Below are 24,040 nucleotides of genomic sequence, written 5' to 3' on the forward strand. Positions count from 1 at the left end.
TCATTCTCATTTGTATATAACTTTTCAGAATTTTGAAGGATAAAGATAATCAATTATAAGCACATAGTTGGTTAGTAAATATGAACTGATTATATAGACTGTCAGAGTCATATCTGACAGAAAAGTGAATTTTTGAGTTTCACAATTTAAACTAGAGATAAGTTGTTGTTGCTCGTAAGGAAGCCCAGATTTCAAATACTAGCAACTATAGATATAACCAAATGAAGGGATGAGATGAGATTAGATGAGATGAAGCTGAGCATAAAAAGAGTCTGAAGAAGGCAGGGATAGAAGACACAAAAGACAAGTTTAAAAAAAATGATAGAACCTGCACAAGGATGGATCACAGGCTTTTAAGATGTCATGAGGATTCTTTTGGTTTGGAAAAGGAAACTATTCCTCCTGGAATCTCACTGGTAAAAGGAGAATCCTCCACTATTTTACAATACAATATGTTCAATCTTAAAAAAAATCAGAGATTCCCTAGAGATAGATATAGTGAAGTAGATAATTCAATGCATGGGACACAGCCAATTCAAATACATAGATTAAATAGATGGAGTTTTGTGTTCAGAAAAATGAATAAGAAAATATGGCACCAGGAAGGCCAGGAAATAAGAAGGGGTCAGCTTGTAAAGAGTTTTAAATCTATATGAGGAATTGACTGTGTGTGTGTGTGTGTGTGTGTGTGTGTCTATGTGTCTGGTGTCTGTGTAAGGAGTGATATTATCAGAACTGAACTAAATTTAGAGAAAATAATTTTTGCATCTGGGAGGAAGATGAAGGCTTGAGGCAGAGAGTCCTAAAGGAGACTGTTGAAGTAAGCTGTGTGTGCTGCTGTTTTGAATTAGGATGATAGCTGGGTGAAAGAAGGAAATCTATATATGTATATGAGGTATTGTGAGGATAGAATTGACAATACTTAACAACTGATTGGGATATATTGGGTAAATGAACATAAGGAGGAATGGGAGAACTCCAAAGGAAATCTGGATAACTGGAAGGATCAAAGTGTCCTCAAAAGTAATAGGATGAAAAGAGGTAGATTTTATTGAATAGGTAGATAATTCTGTTTTGTACATATTGATTTGAATATGCTTCTAAGACATCTAGTTTGAAATGCCCAACAGTCATTTGGTGATACAAAATTGGAGCTAATTAAAGAAACTGGGCATGCATATATTGATCTATGAATCATCTGCATAGAAATGATAATTAAATCCATAGGGTCTAGTACAGAACCTCAGGATACCACCCACAGTTAAAATATCACATGAATGATAACTTAGCAAAAGATACTGAAAAGTAGTAGTCACATGTAGTAGGAGAATCAGAAAAGAACAGTAATTGCATCTACATATGCCATATATATTTAAGCATATATACATATGCAGTATGCATGCATATACTCCCAATATTGGGCAATAGTTATTCTTATTACTACTTGTCTTTGTTGTTTGAGGTATCTTTGGATATACAAAAATCATTTATTATAGTCAGTAAATATTTAAAATGGTAAGGCTGTTTCTTAATTAAGCCTTTCTGTGAGATCAAACTTTGCCTCCTTTTGTATTTTTGAATGGGACAGACTTCTTCTTGGTCTTGACCTAAGTCATCTGAATTACTGCACTGAATTCTACTTCCTGAGATTATCCTCCACTAAATCTTTGGTATTTAGAGCGCTGGATATTCAGGTCCTAAGGGCAAATTGCTAGGGATCTTGAAGTATCTGGACTTCTGTCTAGAATATCACACAGTTAGCACTGATACATATACACTGTTCCTATTCAGTTCCAAAATCTATACAATGTGTTCCTAAGCAACCTCCTCCTCTTTCTCAGAGGAGCCCTTACAGGTACTCCAGACTATAAGTGTCTTTTCTTGGTTTCTGGACTTCTTGTTTTCTTTGCTTACCTTAACAACCCCTTTGCTGGTAGATCCTTTTTCTGTTTTTTGAGGGATTTTAGCTTATTTTTTATGTAGTTCTGGAGTAGAAGTCATTTAATATACTTTTTTCCTTGTTTTTTTTTTAAATTGATATTTGGCATAATTTGAGATCTGGGTTTTTTGCCTTCTTTTGGAATTGGTTTTCACTAGGATTTACAACCTATTTGCTTACAAGTTATCTGGCATATTAGAATGTAAGATCTTTGAATGTATAATCAATCTAAGTTATGAAGCATTTCTATTCCAATTTCTATTTCCACTGATTAGTTTGGGTAGCTAGAACTTAGTTATATCTCTTAGTTATGTCAAAATTCTGAGTTGAGAATGATTCTTTAGTGAAAATTGGTGTTCTTTCTGCAAAGATTATCAGGACATACATAATTTAGTTAACTATACTTAAGTAGCTTTTAGAAAGAGGTATAGATTAAGGACATTAAAAATAGATTTTGAAAAACGTTTTCTCAAAAAACTTTGAACTAATTTCCCACAAATATATCAAAAATCTAGCAAAAAGTGGGCTAAACTAGCTGAACCAGATCTAAAATTATATTATAAAGCAGCGATTACCAAAACTATTTGGTATTGGCTAAGAAATAGACTAGTTGATCAGTGGAATAGGTTAGGTTCAAAGGACAAAACAGTCAATAACTTTAATAATCTAGTGTTTGACAAACCCAAAGACCCCAGCTTTTGAGATATGAACTCACTGTTTGACAAAAATTGCTGGGAAAATTGGAAATTAATATGGCAGAAACTAGGCATTGACCTACACTTAATAACATACATCAAGATAAGGTCAAAATTGGTTCATGACCTAGACATAAAGAATGAGATTATAAATAAATTAGAAGAACATAATATAGTTTACCTCTCACACCTGTGAAAGAGGAAGGAATTGTTGACCAAAGAAGAACTAGAGATCATTATTGATCACAAAATAGAAAATTTTGATTATATCAAACTGAAAAGTTTTTGTACAAACAAAACTAATGCAGACAAGATTAGAAGGGAAGTAATAAACTGGGAAAACATTTTTACAGTAAAAGTTTCTGATAAAGGCCTCATTTTCAAAATATATAGAGAATTGACTCTAATTTATAAGAAATAAAGCCATTCTCCAATTGATAAATGGTCAAAGGATATGAACAGACAATTCTCAGATGAAGAAATTGAAACTATTTCTAGCCATGTGAAAAGATATTCCAAGTCATTATTAATCAGAGAAATGCAAATTGAGACAACTCTGAGATACCACTACACATCTGTCAGATTGTCTGGAATGACAGGGAAAGATAATGCGGAATATTGGAGGGAATGTGGGAGGGCTGGGACACTGATGCATTGTTGGTGGAGTTGTGAACGAATCCAACCATTTTGGAGAGTAGTTTGGAACTATGCTCAAAAAGTTATCAAACGGTGCATAACCTTTGATCCAGCAGTGTTACTGCTGGGCTTATATCCCAAAGAGATTTTAAAGAAGGGAAAGGGACCTGTATGTGCAAGAATGTTTGTGGCAGCCCTCTTTGTAGTGGCTAGAAACTTGAAAATGAACGGATGTCCATCAATTGGAGAATGGCTGAATAAATTGTGGTATATGAATATTATGAATATCTGTAAGAAATCACCAGCACGATGATTTCTGAAAGGCCTGGAGAGACTTACATGAACTGATGATGAGTGAAAAGAGCAGGACCAGGAGATCATTTTATACTTCAACAACAATACTATATGATGATCAATTCTGATGGATGTGGCCCTTTTCAACAATAAGTTGAACCAAATCAATTCCAATAGAACAGTAATGAATTGAGCCAGCTACACCCAGCAAAAGAACTCTAGGACATGACTATGAACCACTTCATAGAATTCCCAATCCCTCTATTTTTGTCTGCCTACATTTTTGATTTCCTTCACAGGTTAATTGTAGACTATTTGAAAGTCTGATTCTTTTTGTACAGCAAAATAACTATGGACATGTATACATATATTATATTTAACTTATACTTTAACATATTTAACATGTGTTGGTCAACCTGACACCTGGGGCAAGGAGTGGGGGAAGGAGGGGAAAAGTTGGAACAAAAGGTCTTGCAATTGTCAATGCTGAAAAATTACCCATGCATATATCTTGTAAATAAAAAGCTATAATAAAAAAAAAGTGGACTAAAGACAGAAAGCAAATGTGGCGAAGAGGCAATTTATAAATCTTGGTTGCTAAAAATCCATTTCTTCCATTTTTAGAGTGCTGAATGTTTGCTATAAACATGATGCATCAGTTTCCTATCTTTATCTTTCAGAGTGAGATCAGCTGATTTGGAAATGCTGGTTAGGACATCTTTGTTTTCTCCCTCCTTGCATGTTGGAAAAGCACACAACTCCAATTTCTAGAATTTTATCTCTTCTATATACAGTAAATAATTTATAGATCTCATGGTTTCTCAGTATACAAATTCTATTCTCATGTAAAGTCATTTCAACTTGAAGGCTTTTTAGTTTTTAGCCTAAAGTTTACGTCTGATTGATATTTCACCTATGAGTGACTGACATGTTATCACCTTGTAAGATAGATAATAAGGTTAAAATAAGGTTTTAAGTAGTTTTGAGCCTGCTCTTGAAAAGGAAGTACTATTTTCTTCCCTTTTTATCCCCAAGAGATTGTGTGGCACATAAAAAGATTTGATAAATGATTATTGATTGATTGATAATGAAGACATTTTGTGGTATGTTGTGGCACTTAGGAAATCACAGTCTTTTTCTCAACAAAATGGCATATGCTGAAGATAACTGGTAAATAGGAGCAAAGGATGTCTATTGAATTTCAATAAGTAGACCAACTTATGACTAACTTTTGGCTTTTCTCTTTTACCATCTTGTGTTGATTTTGTTCTTTTGAAATTTTTTTCTTTCTGCCAAATATATTACAATGTTCAATTAATCATTTATCAATAATTTTTCCCCTTAATTATTGAAAACTAAGAATCTTATAGGCATTAAATTTTATAACCTACCTACCTCCTTTTTCCTCTGTGACTTTACATCAATTTAATTTTTAAAAATCAATCTGAGACTTTTAAAAAAGCTTCTTAACACTATCACATAACCAAGAGGAGAGTTGATAAATAGAAGCCATGAAGAAAACAAAATCTATGTACTTAAAAAAAAGGTAATTCATGAACATGAGTGCATTTTCTAAAAATAATTTGTATCTCAAATTTTAAAAAGTCTTTTAAGGATAAGATTCATTTGCATTTAGGTTGGTTAAAGCATCTTTTTGTACATATCAGATAAAAATGTCACCTTTGAACTAGTGACACTACATAAAGATGTGTGTATGTGTGTTTTGTTGCTTTATGTACAAGGTTTTCCTTTATTATTTCTTAAGAGGCAACACTTTGTTAATATGGCTATGTACAATTTTCTGACAAGTGCTGAGACTACTCTAACAAAAAAAAAAAAAAGATGGTTTTTATTTATGATGTGTCAAATTAGTGTTCTGAGAGTAGACCTTTTAGGTTGTATTCAGCCTTTAATTTGACTGAATTTAAATGGCATAAAATGCCTTTTAGTTGGGCCTTGGCTGGCATATTTTATATCTCATTTCAATGAAAAATATTCACATGCAAATACGGTTTGTTTGGAGTAAGTACAAATGCAACTATCATGACTGATGAAGGCTTTTGATCACAGCTCTACAAACTGAAACCTTAAAAAGGAAGAGACTATTTGGACTAGCATCTGCAATCTCATGAATTATTTAGTTCACATTATTCATAAATCTCTTTGAAGAGAAGGTTTTATGAGGTTTTTAAGGAGGAACAGTCATAGTTGTGTTGCCACTTACTATTTATGTCATAGGTGACTGACTGCACATGAAAACTTCTTTTAAATGTTAAGTGTTATATAGAATGTAAAGTAAGTAACATGTATATTTAACAAGGCATATCCCTTTTCTTAAATTATATTTCCCCTTTTTTTATTTCTCTCTCCCAAAATTGAATCAAATACTTATCTCCTCTTTCTTTCACTCCCTATTCTTAATTCCAAATAAATGAGGAGATGAAAAATATGGAATGAAGATAAGTCCTTGTACATTGATATATTACATATGAATCTCTACAGAAAGCCAAAATTTCATTCTTTCAGCAGCATAGTAAAGTAGGAAGGAAATCTAACATCATTTTACTACTATTCTTTCCTATTAATATGTGTCATATAAAAATATTATTTTCAGTAATAACAATGACATTACACAACTAATTTTAAATCTAAGACATTGAGAAGTTAAATATCATACTGAATTAGCTATATTATTCCTGCTTATAGCTGTAGTTATAGCTTTATCCTCTATATAGGGATAAATATAATTAGCAAAGAGGCCCTATCGATCCTTATCTCCATAATATCACTGGCATTTGTATCATCTTATCTGTTTCTACTGTATTTTCTTAATACAGTATCCCATTATCACTTATCAGGAGTATAGATTTTCCTGCTTGTTTTTTATTCCTATGCTCGCCTCTATTCCCTTTATATAATTGCTTTGCTCTGCTTAAATTTTTTGTTCATTATTATTTCCTTTTGCCTATTGAACATATTTATGACTTCAAGTATTCAAAGTATGTATGTGCATACACAAGTGAATATGTACATATACAAGTATTTATAAATACATTCCTATATATGTATATTATGTGTATATATTATAAATACATATACACATACCACATCTATATATGTGTATGTTTTTGTTTATATTTTTATTATGTTAGTTATTATGTTGTATTAATATGTTTATTAACACATATTTATTGGACTCTTATAGTAGACTTTTTAGTAGATTTATTGATTATAGTTGTTAAAAGTGACATAAGAGTGGAAAACAATATCAAGTTATATAAAAGATTTCTGTTTGGATAGAAGAATTATCTTTCTGGAAATTGCTGCATGCTACATATTAAAAAGACATTTTTTTAACTGAAGAGACATACAAAACATGAGGCATATATTTAGTTATACCAGAGGAAGAGGGGAAAAGAATAATCTTTTCTATAATACTGGTTATGTTTCAAATACAGTAGTAAGCACTACAAATATCTCATTTCTCATTTGAAACACATACCAACCCTGAAAGATAGACGACCTTTTTTATCTATTTAGAATTGACAAAATGAAAGCTCACAGAGGTTAAATGTCTTGATCCAGGTCATGTTAATAAATGTGTGAGACTGTATTTGAACTCAGCTTCCTGACTCCAGGCTGAGCATTGTCACCTAGACAACTCATCCTTTAGTTAAGTGACATTAGTTAATGCATTCATCTACTCTTCAAGCTCCATTCTTTTTTTGATCTATAAAATAGCCCTGCCAAATAGTGTGTTTTGGTCAATTTAAAATGTCTATGCAGAAGAAAGGCCCAATATTCTGATCATTGAATCTGATTATACAATAGTAAAAGCATGTCATTTTTCTAAGTATTTTGTATATGACAATTATTGGTATGTCTTTAAAAAGTCACAATTGAAATATATATATACATATATATATATATATGTATATATATTCCAAGGTTTTGCCTGAATTAAGTTCTGGGAATTCAAATTTTAAAAAATGAAAGACATTTCCAGTTAGAATTTTAAACATTTTATTTTCTTCTTGAGTTAACTTCAGAAAAGTATATTTCTAAAAGAAATATCTTTTTAATGCATGTATTTGAATGGGAGCATTATAGAATAAAACTATTTCCATTAAAAACAGTTATGAAAGAGAGGGGGGGGAGAAAAAGGGAAATAGATTTGAAATAAGTACTGACTTTCTTATTTTTGCATCAACATATTATATTAATATAGATGTCCTTACTGTTTTTCCAAGAGAAGAAAACCTAGAAATCTAGATCCAAATCCAGACTTTGAAATTCACTATACAGTTTTGGGGAAGTCACTTAATGTCTATGTGGCAAAAGGACAGAAAGTATTCCCTTTTGTCTTTGAATCTTCAGACCCAATCATAGTGCCTAGAACAACATAGCAAGCTTTTAACAAATGCTTGTTGATTAATTTATTGATTGAATATTTATTATTTCACCACTAAGAACAATTAGAGGTTAATTGATTTTCCCAAGATTATACAAATGAAAAATAGCAAACACTTGATTTGAACTCTGATCTTCCTATTTCCAAACTTAATATTCTATTCACTGCTCCCTTCAGCTTCTATTAGAGTGTTTTTCCATGGAAATTATACAAATACAATCTAATATAAACCAAACAACCCTCTAGATTTATTCTAATTTAAAGAAGAATTTAGGTGCATCTAAGAAGTCAAAATGACTTCAATTTGTGCATGTGGTTCACAAGAAAAAACAAATATGCTTATTACAATAAAATATACTGTAAACAAAGACAACTGCAATTATTTTAGTTTTAAAAAAAATTTGTTTGACTTTATAGTCACATATTCCTTGGATAGAAGCATAAGTTTATACCTTCACTAGTTTACTCTTTTGAGTTAGGCAATTAGCAGCTGCTCTAGCTATATTGTGTTTTTTCCCCTTATTTTATTTATTTTTCAAACATTTATTTATGTATTCACTCATTCATTAATTTATTTATTTTTTCACAGTTACAATCAAAACAATTTTAAACAGTTTTTAAAAAGATTTTTGTACAAGCAAAAGGTTGTCTCCCTTATCCCCATCCACAATTTAAAAAAACACATGGAGATTATGCAAAACATTTCCATAAAAGTGAAATTGTAAAAGAAAACATAGATCTACCCTAATGAAAATAAAAACTTTCAAGAAAAATTAAATTAAAAATAAACAAAGAGATAGAGAGAAATAGTGAATGATTCAATTTCAATTCAGACACAGTCACTTCCTTCTTAGGGTTATAAATAGAACTTTTCATCTTAAATTCTATAAAGTAGTTGTGGATGATTGTACTACTGAAAATAACAAAGTCATTTATAGCTGGTCATCTCGAAATATTGTTACTTTGTATACAATAGTGTATTTTACTTTGCTTATGAAGAACTTTACAGGGTTTTTTTTCCCCTGAGAGCATCCTGGTCATCATTTCCCAGAGAACAATAATATTCTATCAAGAAACTTGTTTAGAATTTTTTTTTTTACAATTGTTATTGCTAAATGTATTCCCCCTATTTATTCTCTCTCTCCTTTCACCCTATCCCTCCTCAAAAGTGTTTTGCTATCAACTACTCCCTCTCCCAATATGCCCTTTCTTTTATTACCTTCTCTCCCTCCTGTGTTCCTGAGGTAGGATAAACTTCTATACTCCTACTGAGTATGTATGTTATTTCCTTTTTGAGTCATATATTGTGTTTTTAACACTCACTTTTTAAATGTCTGTATTTTTTCATGCTTAAAGTACTAAATACTAACCCAGTCTGATACATTCAAAGTTTGGATTTATTTTATTAATTTGGATTTATTTATTAATCTATTTTCTTCTCTTTTGGAAAAACAATAAGGATATCCATAATTTCTCTGGAAAAAGTTTTTGAAGCTGATGTGTTTCATAAGAATATTGGATACGATTACCATGTTAATAAATTTTGAGAAGTGCTTTACCTTCCTTACTTTTGGCACAAGCTGTAGTGTGTGTTTAGAATGAATATGATGTAAAACATCAATATTGAATATTATTGTCCTATGGAAAAATGATAAACAGGATGTTCTCAAAAGAAAAACAAACCTGGAAAGACTGCCATGAAATCAAGCAAAGTGAAATGTACTGTGTACAAAGTTATTACTTTGTTGTTGTTGAGGGATGATTAGCTGTGAATGACTTTGCTTTTTACAGTGTTACAATGATCAATGACTACTCTGAAGGACTTATGATGAAAAAAAAATCTACTCATATCCAGAGAAAGAACTGATTGTGCCTGAATACAGATTGAAACATACACTCCTGCTCTCTCTCTTTTTTTTTTTTACTTTATTTTTCTTGATGTTTATTTGGGGAATAGGGGGGAGAGGGAAACGATCTATGTTTTTTTTTTCACAACATGACTTTTAGGGAAATGTTTTACATAACTTCACATATGCTTTCTTAATGGGATCTGGGAGTGGGGGTGAGGGAAAGATTCTGGAAGTCAAGGTTTTAAAAACAAATATAATTTTTAAAAATTCAACTGGGGAAAAATAGAAATATTAAAAATCAATAAAAATGAGATGAAATTAACCATTGTTAAAAAGATTAGATGAGATAAATATTAGAAAAACAGAACCTTTGTGAATTGACTTTTGCCTCCCCCCCAAAAAAACCCCTATTTTGTAAGTTTGAAATATCTCCATAAATTTGCTTTAATCCAGGATGAAAATATCTATGTGACTTCAAATCAATTAAAAAAATCATACAATTCAACAGATTCATTTGTCTTTCCTCTAACTCTCATCAGTATACAAAATGTATTTGATATCAAATATACAGCATACAAATGCAAAATGTGTTTCATGTCACTGAAAATTAAAAAAAAAATCCCCACAACGTAATGCAAGTATAATTCTTTAAAATTCTAACTTTCCTTTGATTCTGGAGGCCTAAATTTATTGCTACATGCATGCTTTGAGTTCTTAAGTATAAAAAGAGAGGGCTTGGTTTTTTATTGCATTCTGAGACAGTTCTTTAAATTTCTTTAAAGAAAATTTGTAGAAATTTCAAATATGAAATTCTAGACACGTTATTGTAACAACTTTTGAAGAATGAAAAAAGTAGTTAAATTACTGATTATTATAGTAAAATCTAGGATGTTGATTTTCATTAACTGACCATCAAGTTAAAAAGAATGGTTGCTCTAATGAAGTTATAGAAAATCAATCAGTCATCCATCGAACATTCATTAAAATTTTGTTATGTGTACCAAGCATAATTTTTTAAGTTCTAAAAATAAAAAAAGTGAAAAAGTCCCTGCTTGCAAGATAGAATGAGTTGCTCTTTGTAAGTTACATTTTAGGTGTTTATTGCTGTTAGATGCTGAATTACCAATAAAGAGAAAATATGATTGAAAGAGAGAACATTTCAAAATGTATAAATAAAATTAAAAGATCATTCGTGTAAAACTATCCAAAATATATGTATTCAGTAGGAGATAAGTGAAAAAATGCTAAAGTTGGTCAAGGTGTTATATAGTGAGGTAGCTAAGCAGCCCAATGCAAATAGCATGTTACACAAATTTAGGAAGAAGTGAATTCAAATCTTGTCTCAAACATCCACAAGCTATGTGACTCTGAGCAAGTCATTCAGCCTCTCTCAGCTTCAGTTCCCTTATGAGTTAAATGAGAATAATAAAAGAATCAACCTCATTGGGTTGTTGTAAGAATGACAAGAAATGGTACAAGTGATTAAAACTAACAAGTAGCATGAGAATATAGTCAAAAGTGTCAGTATTATTGTTATTCTATTTTTTTCAAGAAAGAGAGAATTGAACTTTTTTGCCATTCACTGATACAATTTCATTGAAATGTTTTCCATTTTATTATATCATTTTGTGTTTTTAAAAAATAAGGAGCTTAAAAGGGTTTTTTGTTATGTAATTGATGATTTTAGGCTCTATTTTATATTGCATGAACTATAAAACAAGAAGTCCACACTTTATTATCTAAAAATAAATATCTCAATTTTTAAAACTCCTGACTTTTAAGAGAGTTTAACCTTTTAAGTTGAATTTCTAGCTATTTTAATTTTCCAAAGGAGAGAGTGGTGTATTGAGAACTGGTTTTGTAGTTAAGAATTAGCATTGCATTCAAGGGTGATCTCAAACCAGACTGTGTGATTATGGACAAGTCAGGTAACTGTCAACTCTCTAACTATAAATTATAGAGTGTTGCCAATCTGCACCACTAGAAAGATGGTTTATTCAGACTTCCTTACAATCACAAACCAGAAGAAACTGCAGATCAGGGAGAAAAGATTAGAAAACTCTTAGTTCAGTTTCAAAAAAAAAAAAAAGCTACTAAAAATAAGCCTTTTACTGTAAATTTATCCATCCAAAATGGACATAATATCTGCCCTTAAATCATTTATGGGTCATGTTTCAATGATCTAATTCTTCACCAGATTGTTTTATGCATTGATATATTTACATTCTTGAAATCAGTTTGAGAATCTAAAAAGTATGAATGTGAAATATCCCTTCAATATATATACAAAAACTATATCTATTAATTATCCTATATTTCTGGTGTGTTTTAAGGCTTTTTTAATGATAGATGGTATGATAGATTCATTCAAGAAGTTGTATTTACTACATAGTCTTTTCCAGAGGCATGAATTTGAATCCTTCTTATGACAAAACCTTCAGGATTTTGAATTCAGATGTAGGGATGCTACAACCATAATCTCATGAAGAAGTATAAAATTAAGAAGCAGTGAAAAAATAATAGTTTAAGATCTTGCCAGGAAGTTTTAAAAGAATCAAGGGAGAAAAAGAAATGAACCTAAAGGGATGAGCAGTAAACCAGTGCTAGAAGAACTAAGAGGGAGATGAAAATTTTAAGGCATAAGGACAGGGATCATCTCATGATCATAGTACCATCTAGGATGGGAAAGCCTAGTAGTAAGGTATGTAAAATAAAAATTAAAAAAAGAAACAAGAGGGTTTTTTATTATAATGGCTTTTTATTTTTCAAAATATATGCCGAGATAATTTTCAACATTCATCCTTGCAAAACCTTGTGTTTCAAGTTTTTCTTCCTTCCCCACTTCCATAGACAGCAGATAATATATATATTTGTAATATATATATATATATATATGTATAAGTATGTATATATATATATATATGCAGTTCTTCTAAACAGTTCTATATTTATCATGATGCACAAAAAAAATCAGATCAAAAAGGGGAACATGAACAAGAAAAGAATACGCAAGCAAACAAAACAACAATAAAGGTGAAAATGCTGTGATCTACACAAAATCTTTATAGCTCTTTCTCTGGATGCGGATAGCTCTCTTCATCACAAGTCTATTGGAATCACCCTGTATCACCTCACTATTGAAAAGAGCCAAGTCCATCCATCAGTTGATCATCACATAGTTTTGTTGTAGCTATGTAGTTCTCTTGATTCTACTGACCTCACTTAGCATCAGTTCATGTAAGTCTCTCCAGGTCTTTCTGGAATCATCATGCTGATCATTTTTATATAGTATAATATTCCATTATATCATATGCTATAACTTATTCATTCATTCCCCAACTAGTGGACATCTACTCATTTTCCAATTGCTTGCCACTACAAAAAGGCCACTACAAATACTTTTTGCCCATGTGGGTCCCTTTGCCTTTTTTATAATCTCTTTAAAGCCCCAAGTTTTTTAAGTTGTTCATAAAAATCTAAACTCTCAATTAAATTTAGTATTTCAAAAGAAATTTGTGTGAGAAAACAGAAAAAAGATAAATGAAAGCTGTATGGAACCAAATATTTTTTCCTGGGTACTATTGTAACATTAAAAAATGATGATGATAAATAATATAGAAATTTCAATCTTTCAAAAGATGATTAGAGACCCACCCCCCACTCCCTCACACAAAACACACAGATACATATGATGTATATGTGAATTTTAGCAATTTAATTTTCTTATTTAAGGAAATTTGTTCAGAATTTATTAATAAGTATCTGAAAAATATTTTAGGAACAAAAATCAAACTTTAAAAAATTATTTGTTACAATTAAACTTGATTTCAATTTTTGTCAAAATAATAAAATTGTCTGATTGTGGGAAACTGTACAAGTTTATAGTGTATATTAGAATAGGAAGAATATAAAATCCTCTCTCCATTCTAGTTTTTCTTTTTCCCCGTGAGTATTCTTTTTTTAAAACTAAGGTGGCAGTATTCAAGAAAGAGAATAAAATAGACTGAAATAGCAAAGGATTTCAAGAAACTTCCTTTGTAAGTTTAGAAAAAATAAGCATAAATATTTCATAATTGTAGATAATGTAAAATATTTGGGAGTCTACCTTCTAAAATAAAGCCAGGAAATATATGAATACAATTGCAAAACATGTTTCACAAAAATAAAATCAGATCTAATACATTGTTGATGGAGTTGTGAACTGATAGATTCAATCATTCTGGAGAGCAATTTGGAGCTATGCCCAGAGGGCTATAAAACTATGTATATCCTTTGATCCAGCAGTATTTCTACTGGGTCTGTATACCAAAGAGATCATAAAAAAAGAGAAGAATCTAAATGTTCAAAAATGTTTGTAGTAGCTCTTTCTGTAGTGGCAAGGAACTGGAAACTGACTGGATGCCCATCAGTTAGGGGATGGCTGAATAAATTATGGTATATGAATATATTAGAATATTATTATTCTATTAAAAATTGTGAAGAGGCTGATTTCAGAAGAGCCTGAAAAGACTTACTGGAACTCACGCTATGTGAATTAAGTAGAACCAAGAAATCATTGTACCCAAGATTATGTGATGATCAATTGTGGATTTAACTCTTATCAATAATAAGGTGATTCAAGGCAATTCCAATAGATTTGTGCATCTGCATACCAAGAGAGTGCTATGGAGACTGAATATAAATCACAGAATGATATTTCCACCTTTTTTCTTGCTGCTGTTATTTGCTTGTTTATTTTTCTCATCTTTTTCTCTTTTATTCTGATTTGTCTTATACAATATTATAAATGTGGAAATATGTTTAGGAGAATTGCACATGTATAACCCATATGGGATTGCTTGCCATCTAGGGAAAGGGTGGAGGGGGAGAGAGAGGGTAAAAATTTTGGAAAACAAGGTTTTACAAGAGTGAACGTTGAAAATGATCTTTACATGTGTTTTGAAAATTAAAAAAGCTTTTATAACTTTTTTTAAATAATGGGAATAATAAAAGAACATACTTCAAAAAAAGAGCCCTATTCTCATAGCTCACAAATATCTGATGTTGTTTGGAAGTGGAAATAAAATGTTCTGCTATATTTGTCCCTGATCTTCATCTTTTAGATGATTAGAATCCCCTGTATAAAAAAGTACTTATTTATTAATATTCTCCAAATTTTAATTGAGGTTCTTAATTAGTAGGCCAATAGTTTAGTTTTATTTTTTGGGGGGGGGTTGTAAGTTAAAGCAGCCCAGACTTCTGACATTTCCTCATTTGCAAAATAGTGTTTGGACTTTTAAGTTCCCTTCCAAATTTAAATATATGAACATATGAATAGCTCACATTTGTGTAGTACATTTCAGAACAGTATTTGGCATAATATGGGAGGTGAGTAATATAGGTATCACACTCCCCTCCCCCTTGATAGATGAGGAAATTAACATGTAGATAATTTAAATAGTTAACCCAAATCCACAATTACTTAATGGCAGATCTAGGCTTTGCCCCTAGGTCTTCTGATATTGTACCTATGCATATGTTTGATTCAGTATTTTTAAAAAATCAAATAGATTAACAAACTATTGAAAAAACTGTTTAGGTTTATTTATCACTTTGAAATTGATTTGTTGTTATTGAAAAACAGGACCAAACTTGAAAATAATTTAAATTCACTAAAGAATCAAGAGGCAACTTTATTTACAACTGTAATTTTTTTTATCACTCTTGACAGACATTTCCCCACAAAAGCAAATGCATATATAAATTCTTCCTTAAGATATTTTGTATTTTAACTAAAACTTTATGAAATTTAATAAAGCTAAGATTTATTGAATAGTTACTGTGTGACTATCTATGATGACTTGTCATTGTTACATCTGTTCAATTCAATCATTTTTCAGTCATGACTCCTTTTGGGGTATTCTTGGCAAAGAGATTAGAGTAGTTTGCCAGTTTCTTCTGCTACTCGGTTTACAGACGAGGAAACAGAGTTAAGTGACTTGGCTGTGGCCACAGAGTTAGCAAGTGTCTGAAATTAGATATGAATTCAAGAAGAGGAGACTTCCTAATTTTAGGCTCCATATTTTATCCACTAAACCATCTAACTGCTTCCTTTTTTTCTTTTTTAATTAACAAAGGTGAAGAACTATTGATGCTGTATCCAAAACTTTTTAGTTAAAATAGCGAAACTTGCTTTCTTTTCATTTTCATCAAGGAGCATTAGAATTATATTTTTAAGATAATTTTTGGCTACATTGGGTGTTGTGCAATGCACGCTTTACAATTGACTTATAATTGGACTATGCTGTCAATGGAAAATCTTACAAGTATCGAACATGACATTTATGACAGTGTTACTGTCATCTTGGCTCTTTTTATTGAATATGCAGAGAATTATAATTGGGCTAACAAGCCTAGTAGTCTAGCCCCTTTCCAATTATATTAACCAAGCTCATATTCCTGTCATGCTTTTTCTGGGCAGGAGCACACACACGCACACACACACACACACACACACACACATTCAACCCTTTTTTATTTTTCTATCTTTGGTACTTTAATTGCCAAAGAAAGAAAGAAAGAAAAACCCAAAGTTTTAAAGACATTTAGACACATAACTCTGCTGCCCTTCAGTTATATTTAAGAATTTTAAGAATTTTTCTTTTTTAAAAAATAATTTTAAAATATACTTCTCAATATTACAATTGTTTTCCAACATCCTTTCCCTATATGTTTGTATCTATGCATGTGTATATACTATGGATATAAAATGCATTTAAATATAAACCAGCATACACACATATGTATGTAAATACACATACACACCTATCTATATAGATCCCCATATATTTACAATATAAAATAAAACAGTTGAGCAAAACACTCTGATACAGGGGCCATGCATCAAGATTAATAGAATATATAACATTCTATATGTTCACTCAGTCATCTATCAACTAAGAGAAAGTATTTTCTAACATTAATCTCTTAGGACTAACTTTAATGACTTCTCTCATTATAAATTCTTTTGTCTTTTAGTGTTTATTCATTTTTGTCCTAAGTTTTAATATTTTAGTCGAATGTTTTCTTTGTTCCACATCTTTCCAAATATTTCAATGTATCTTTAAATGAATCTTCTTCATAGTTATTATGCCTTACAGTACATCAATATTCCATGCCATTCATACAGTATAATTTGTTTATCTAAGTTGCCAATTAATAGGTACATATTTCATTTTATATTTTTTCCTATTATGGTAAATGCTGCTGTGAATTGTTCTGAACCTTTATTTTAAGAATTAGTCTCCTTGTAATGTCTAAATATTAATGATATTTTTGGATTGGTTAACAAGCAAATAAAAAGGGCTCAATATGTGCCAGGTATTACACTAAGCACTAGGGATAGAGAAAAAGAACCAAAATATAATACCTGGTCTCAAAGAATTTGCCTTGTAATGGAAGAAATAACATATAAATAAATATATACTATGAATAAAAATTAATTTTATAGAAAATATATTTGGAATGGAAAAGACCTGGAAAATGTTCCTGCAGATGGTTGTTTTTGAACTGAGTCTTGAAGAGGGGCAAGATACAGGACTATGAACTGTAGAGTTATTTTTTGGGCCCAACTCCAAATTTTTTTGTTTTGTTTTTCCAGAAAGTTTTAATCTGTTTATAAATCTAAGTATGATATATCAAGGTGAATATCTCTTACAAGTACTACAACATTGACCATCTCTGTTCTTTATGATATCTTTGTTATTTTGTATGAGTTAATCCCTCAGAATTGTCTTAAGTTTTTGATTAAGTGCATTTGTCTACAGTTTTTGATAATGTAATTTCTTCTTTTAACATTATTTGTAATATTTCTTTATTTATTTATTGGGTAATATTTCTTTTTTTAATAGCTTTTTATTTACAAGTTATACACATGGGTAATTTTACAGCATTGACAATTGCCAACCTTTTGTTCCAATTTTTCCCCTCCTTCCTCCCACCCTCTCCCTTAGATGGCAGGATGACTAATACATGTTAAATATATTAAAGTATAAGTTAAATACAAAATAAGTATACATGTCCAAACCGTTGTTTTGCTATACAAAAAGAATTGGACTCTGAAATATTGTACAATTAGCCTGTGAAGGAAATAAAAAATGCAGGCGAACAAAAATATAGGGGGGGATATTTCTTAATGTCTTTTTCTGACTAAACTGTAGTGATCTTATCAGCTGGTAGACCACAAAGACCAAGTTGAAAGCTAGTTATTGTAACAGTACAGGGTAAAGGTGAGGAAGGCTAACCTGAAGCAGGATGGTAGTCATCTCACCATATTTTTTCCTTGTTGTTATTATTATTATTATTTTGCTGAGGCAATTGGAATTAAGTGAATTGCCCAGGATCACACAGCTAGGAAGTGTTAAGTGTCTGAGGCTAGATTTGAACTCAGGTCCTCCTGACTTCAGGGCTGGTGCTCTATCCACTGTGCCAACTAGCTGCCCCTTGTTATTATTTTTTTTGGGGGGGGAGAGGAGATTGATGAGGAGTGGTGGTATGGGGTGAGGAGACTTGCCCAGAGTCACACAACTAATAGGTGTCTGAATTAAAATTTGAACTCGGTGTCTGTGCTCTACCTACTACATCAGATAGCTGCCACTTCCTTGTAATTTTTGACCTTTGGTTCCTACAAATGACTGGTTATTATTTTGACTAATTTTACAAAGTAGTCCCTTTTAGTTTGGTATAATACTAAATCTATAGATGAATTTGGTCTAGAATCATTATTATATTAGAGTTACCCAACCATGAACAATGAATATACATACATACATATATATTTATGTGTGTACATATGTGTATACCAAAATATATAATTATTCAAGTCTTCCTTTATTTTTCTTAAAATATTTTGTAGATATATTTATAAATATATTATGTACATCTTGGTAAGTTAACTTTCTGATATTTTATGTATTTTGCAATTATTTTATTAATATTTTCTTTTCTTTTTTTGTAACTTTTTCCATTCCACTCCATTTAAATATAAACCAGCATACACACATATGTATATGAACACACATACCTATATCTATATCTATCTATATACACACATATCTATATAGATCCTCTTTTATTTACAATATGAAATAAGACAGTTGAGCAAAATGCTCTGATACAGGGGCCATGCATCTAGATTAATAGAATATATAACATTCTATATGTTCACTCAGACATTTTATGTGACCCTAGGTCTATAGATTTATTTTTTTAAAAAGAATACAAACCTTTATTGATAATAAATCATGAAGAAATTTATTTTAAAACAATTCTTTGGTAAACATAATGCTACAATTTATTAAAAGCCAAAGCAAATTTTAATTTGATGAGTGTGCTTGTTTATTTTTACATTAAATAATTAACTTGATGAAATTTTTTGAGATCCCCACATTGTTTCTTGAGGTTTGAGAAGTTTTATTATAAATAATTGCTCATGATTTTATTGATTTATTTTATAAATTGCTACTTGTATTTCATAATGAAACACAATTTCTTGGTGTAATAAATTCTATTAAGTAAATCTCTCCACCACTATATCAGCAGCCAGTCTGCAACTTATTGTCTTAAGAAAGGTGTTTGACTTGTATAGATCACATAAGCAGTATGTGTCAGAGGCAAAATTTGAATCCAGGTCTTCTTGACTTCGTCAGATTTCTGTATACAATACTACACTAGTTTATATAATATTTTACAAAAATTGTTAATCCTCTTAAATAATTTCTTGGTTTATTCTCAGTCTGTTTGTCTATCTTTCAGAGTGATAGTATTGCCTCTTTCTGCTGATGTTTATTTCTTTAGATTTTTTCTTTTCTTATTTATGTAACTAGCATTTCCTTTATTAAGCAATAATAATAATAGGGAGTAGATCATTTTTGTTTTATCCTTTAGCTACCAGAAAAGAACCTAGCGATTATTGATTTAAATAATATAAACTCAATTTTAAACATATTCTTTTGATAATATAAAACAAAGGTTCTACCATGCCTATGTTTTCTTACAATTTTAAACACAATTAAGTGCTGTGGTTTGTTGAAAGCTATTTCTGATTTTATTAATATTGTCATACTTTTTTCTTGTTTGTTAATGTGCCTAATTTCTCTATTGGCAGTCATTTTCAGGACAAGTATTGGTTATTCTGTAAACATTTAATAGAATTTATTTGTAACTCCATCTGGAGAAGGTTTTTTTTTTTTCTCTCTTTGGCAGTTGTTAAGATTTGCTTGATTTCTCATTCTATATAATCTTTTGTGAATTCATATTGTTCATTGTTTATTTTGGTACTTTGATTTTCCTCCCTTTGTTGATTAAATAAAATCATGGCTTATCAAATTTATTTATCCTTTTTTCTTTTTGGTATGATGTTTTACTTTCATTTTCATCTGTTTTGCTTATGATTTTACAGAATTGTTCTTTTGCTATTGTTTTTTAAAGTTTTTCCTTTTCCTTTTTCTTTTTAATTGAATTTTCAGATTGCTAATCTCTTTTTTCCCTATTCATGTATTTCCAGAGATATAAATTTTATTTGGGTGATTTTTTATCTGGTTCTCATAAAGTATATTTTCTTTTGCATTTTTATAATTTTCTTTAAATTATTTATTGTTTCTAAGACTAAAAATTTTTTCTTCCCATTATTTTAGGTATTGATGGTTCTCTCCATTTAGGTCTACTGTTTTTGTTCCTGTTAACTTATGACCTAGAATATGATTGTTTTATAAAAGTACTCTACAATGCTGAAAAATACATATTGTTATCATCATCATCATCCAGAAATCAATGTCTTTGGAATATATTGTTTCCAATGATCTGATCAGCTTTACCTAGAATTTTAAGAAATCTTTCCATTTAATTTATCTAGCTCTAAAAGTTAAGAATTAATAACTTATAAATTAATGTTACTGTCTCATTTTTGCATTTTAATGGGCTTTTCCTTAAAGAATTAAGGATTTTGCTAGTGTGTATTTAATAACATTACTTCGTTATTTATTGATCTTTTAGGCATAATATTGTATTTGCATTTCTTGACATTATCAACTTTTATGTTTATTTTACTGAAATCATAATTATGAGTGCTATTTTCAGTTGGGATAATTTTATTTAGACTCTTGCTTTTTACTTTGTTCCTTTAGGTTTTTAATGATTCTTATGCATAGTTAATTACTATATTTATTTTATTATTCATTTGTCATTCTCAAAAAAAAAAGAGTTTCTAATAAAATAGTATCAGTCATTTTGGCTAGAAAAATTGCCAAAGGCAAGAAGATACTTTAATAAAAATACTAGTGCACTATCCACTTCTAAAATAGTGCCTTCTTTGAAGTATGCACAAAGTTATTTTCATAGATAAAAAGAATGAAGAAAGATCCTAATTCTGAATATAAAACAATCTATTTAGAGCAATTTAAAAGTCTATTGATTTTACAATCATGCTGATAATCAAATTAGAATGACTGTCTCATAATATTTTGGTTTGGTTATGTAAACCTGACCTTTATAATACTCTGTGTACTCAGTATTTTCCATGAAAACATTCTCATTAGTATATGTTCAGAATTTAAGACCCAACTTCAGTGCGAGTAATAAACTTCTACTCAGGTTTGATTTCAATTTTAATTCTATTTCTATGGTATTTATTGAAGTAAAAGAAGAAAATGAATGGCATAGATCTTAAGATCTCTTAAGAGGTATAGCACACATTTACCTGATTATGCTTACATAATTTGGTGACAATATACTTTCATTCCTAACATTTCAGACTTCCACATTAAAATATATTTTTTCATACACTAACAAAATATAATGTACTAATGAAAATTATCTATTCTGCATTAAAAAATATAATATGCATCTGAAATACATCAGCCATGCATGTAATCTTAAAATAGTTTTATACATTCTTAGAACTTTCTCTTTATTCTGTGTTCTAACAGCCTCTGTCTAACATATTTTTGTTCTCTTCTTCTTGTGCACACTTTTACTTGGTATCAGCGGCTGCTTCCAAGAACAGAGTTAAAGGTTAGTTTTTTCTTTCATTCTGCATGATTAACTTCGTGATATTGGGCTATACATTCTTTTGTAAGTCTACTTTAAAAGAGCTATATCTTTTAAAGATATACCTGTTAAAGATTATCCCTGAATAGTTTTATTCTTTTTTTTAAAAAGAACAATTTTCCCAACGTTTTTACTTAAAACTTAAATACCAAATAAGAAAAAAATATATATAGGAAAAGAAAACAAAGGAACCAGAACATTTTCATGTATCCATCAGAACATCAGGGAGACTTTAAAGTATTTAACAATGAATTTTCATTCTAAGAAAGCATATGTAATATTAGAAGACATTTATATTCATAACTGGTTATTTTTATTTTTATGCTTTATATTAGAAATATATTTTATTATCTAAAATGTATATATGAACCACAGATATAACTGAAAATAACTAAACAATAACAACAAAATTATATTTTTATTGATACATAGCTGTGCTGGTAAATGGCTAGCAAGAAGCAATCTAAAAAATTGTATGCATGAAACATTTTTAATTTGTACTATTAACATTGACTCCATCTCTTTCCAATATCTGTAAACAAACAAAACAATAAATCAAGTCCTGATTTATAATGTCTGTCAATTTTTTAGGTATAAAAGTTTACAATGAAAATTAAATGATTCGTTCTCACAAGGGTTGGACCAACCAAGCTCTACTGTATACTTGTCTATACTGCAAAAGCAAAATTTGGCTTCCTTCCTATACTACATTGTATTCCTCTTAAAAAGTTAGTTTGCTTGGAGATGCTATATACTATATATATACACATATATATGTGTATGTATGTATGTGTGTGTGTATATATATATATATATATATATATATATATATATATATGTTATACTTGGGAAAAGCTTTGGATTTTTTTCAGTGGTATGGATATTCGCCTATATACTATATATATACACATATATATGTGTATGTATATATATATATATGTTATACTTGGGAAAAGCTTTGGATTTTTTTCCAGTGGTATGGATATTCGCCCCACCACTGTACATTATAATTTTGCAACATATAAATAAAGGTTTTTTACATGATTGTGACCTTGTTATCTTGTTATCTAGTGGCAAGGCTAAAGATGAATCTTTCCAGACTTATCTAGATGCTCTTATGATAACAGACATATAATTTCATATCCTCAGAACATGTCCTTTTCTCACTTGGACTTTGAAAATCTAGTTCAGTCTTTTTCAGTCAGATTATATCCTTACAAACCTCTTTTTGGGAAAAATCTAAATGTGATAAAGAAGACTTGGACACAACTGAAATGACTAAAGCAACACAACAAAATTATTTGGGACAGCTAGGTTGTTCAATGGATAAAGTGCCAGGCCTGAAATCAGAAAGACTAATCTTCTTGAGATAAAATCTGGCATCAGAAAATGCCTATGTAATCCTCAGGAAATCACTTTGCCTCAGTTTCCTCATCTGTAAAATGAGCTGGAGAAGGAAATGGCAAACTACTTTAGTATCGTTTTAAAGAAAACCCCAAATAGGGTTATGAAGAATAAGATGTGATTAAATGACTAACAAATAACAAATGAAAAGATATTGGAGTACGATCTCCTCCAGCTCATTTCACAGATGAAAATACTGAGGCAAGTAGGATTAAATGATTTGTCCAGGATCGCACAATTAATATGTCTTAAACTGAATTTGTCAGTTTTCCTGACTCCAGGCCTCTATGCATTGTCCCATTTAGACCTTCACACAATAATAAGCTGCTGGATTATAACAAATAGCGTTCAGAGTTTAAAAAAAATAAAATAGAAACAATATACAAAGAAAATCTCATACAGCACAAAACTGAATGAGAGATGAGTTTTAAGAAATAGTGAGCTCTTACTAAAGAATATCATTCTTTTCTCAAGTAAATCTTAAATTTGTAAGCTTTGGAGCCTAGAAATATATTCCCATATTCAGCCATTCCCATGGCTGAAAATTTCATCTGCAAGGTTCCTTTCCCCTTCGGGGATATGACAAGATACCGAACATCATTTGCTCAAGATTTTGTTTGTCTTTACAATAAACATTCATGGTGCAGTGATTATGTCAACTGTCTATCTACTGCAATCAACCCTGAATAAAGGAATCTCTACAGTTTACTAATACAACATTGATAGA

At 30.2% G+C, this 24,040-nt stretch overlaps 1 protein-coding gene across 3 annotated transcripts in view; it reads left to right on the top strand.

The window, feature by feature from the left end:
- CADM2 (cell adhesion molecule 2) overlaps positions 1 to 24,040 on the top strand; it is a 1,401,218-nt gene that overhangs the window by 947,410 nt on the left and 429,768 nt on the right. For 2 of the 3 annotated variants that reach the window (XM_031963623.1, XM_031963625.1), the window contains exon 2: positions 21,847 to 21,873. The exons of the other annotated variant lie outside the window; for it this stretch is intronic. In XM_031963623.1, coding sequence (XP_031819483.1) covers positions 21,847 to 21,873 — 27 coding nt within the window. The remainder of the gene's footprint in view (positions 1 to 21,846; positions 21,874 to 24,040) is intronic. 3 annotated transcript variants of the gene reach the window in all.

The sequence above is a fragment of the Sarcophilus harrisii genome, chromosome 3, assembly GCF_902635505.1.
Source record: "Sarcophilus harrisii chromosome 3, mSarHar1.11, whole genome shotgun sequence".
Classification (NCBI taxonomy): domain Eukaryota; kingdom Metazoa; phylum Chordata; class Mammalia; order Dasyuromorphia; family Dasyuridae; genus Sarcophilus; species Sarcophilus harrisii.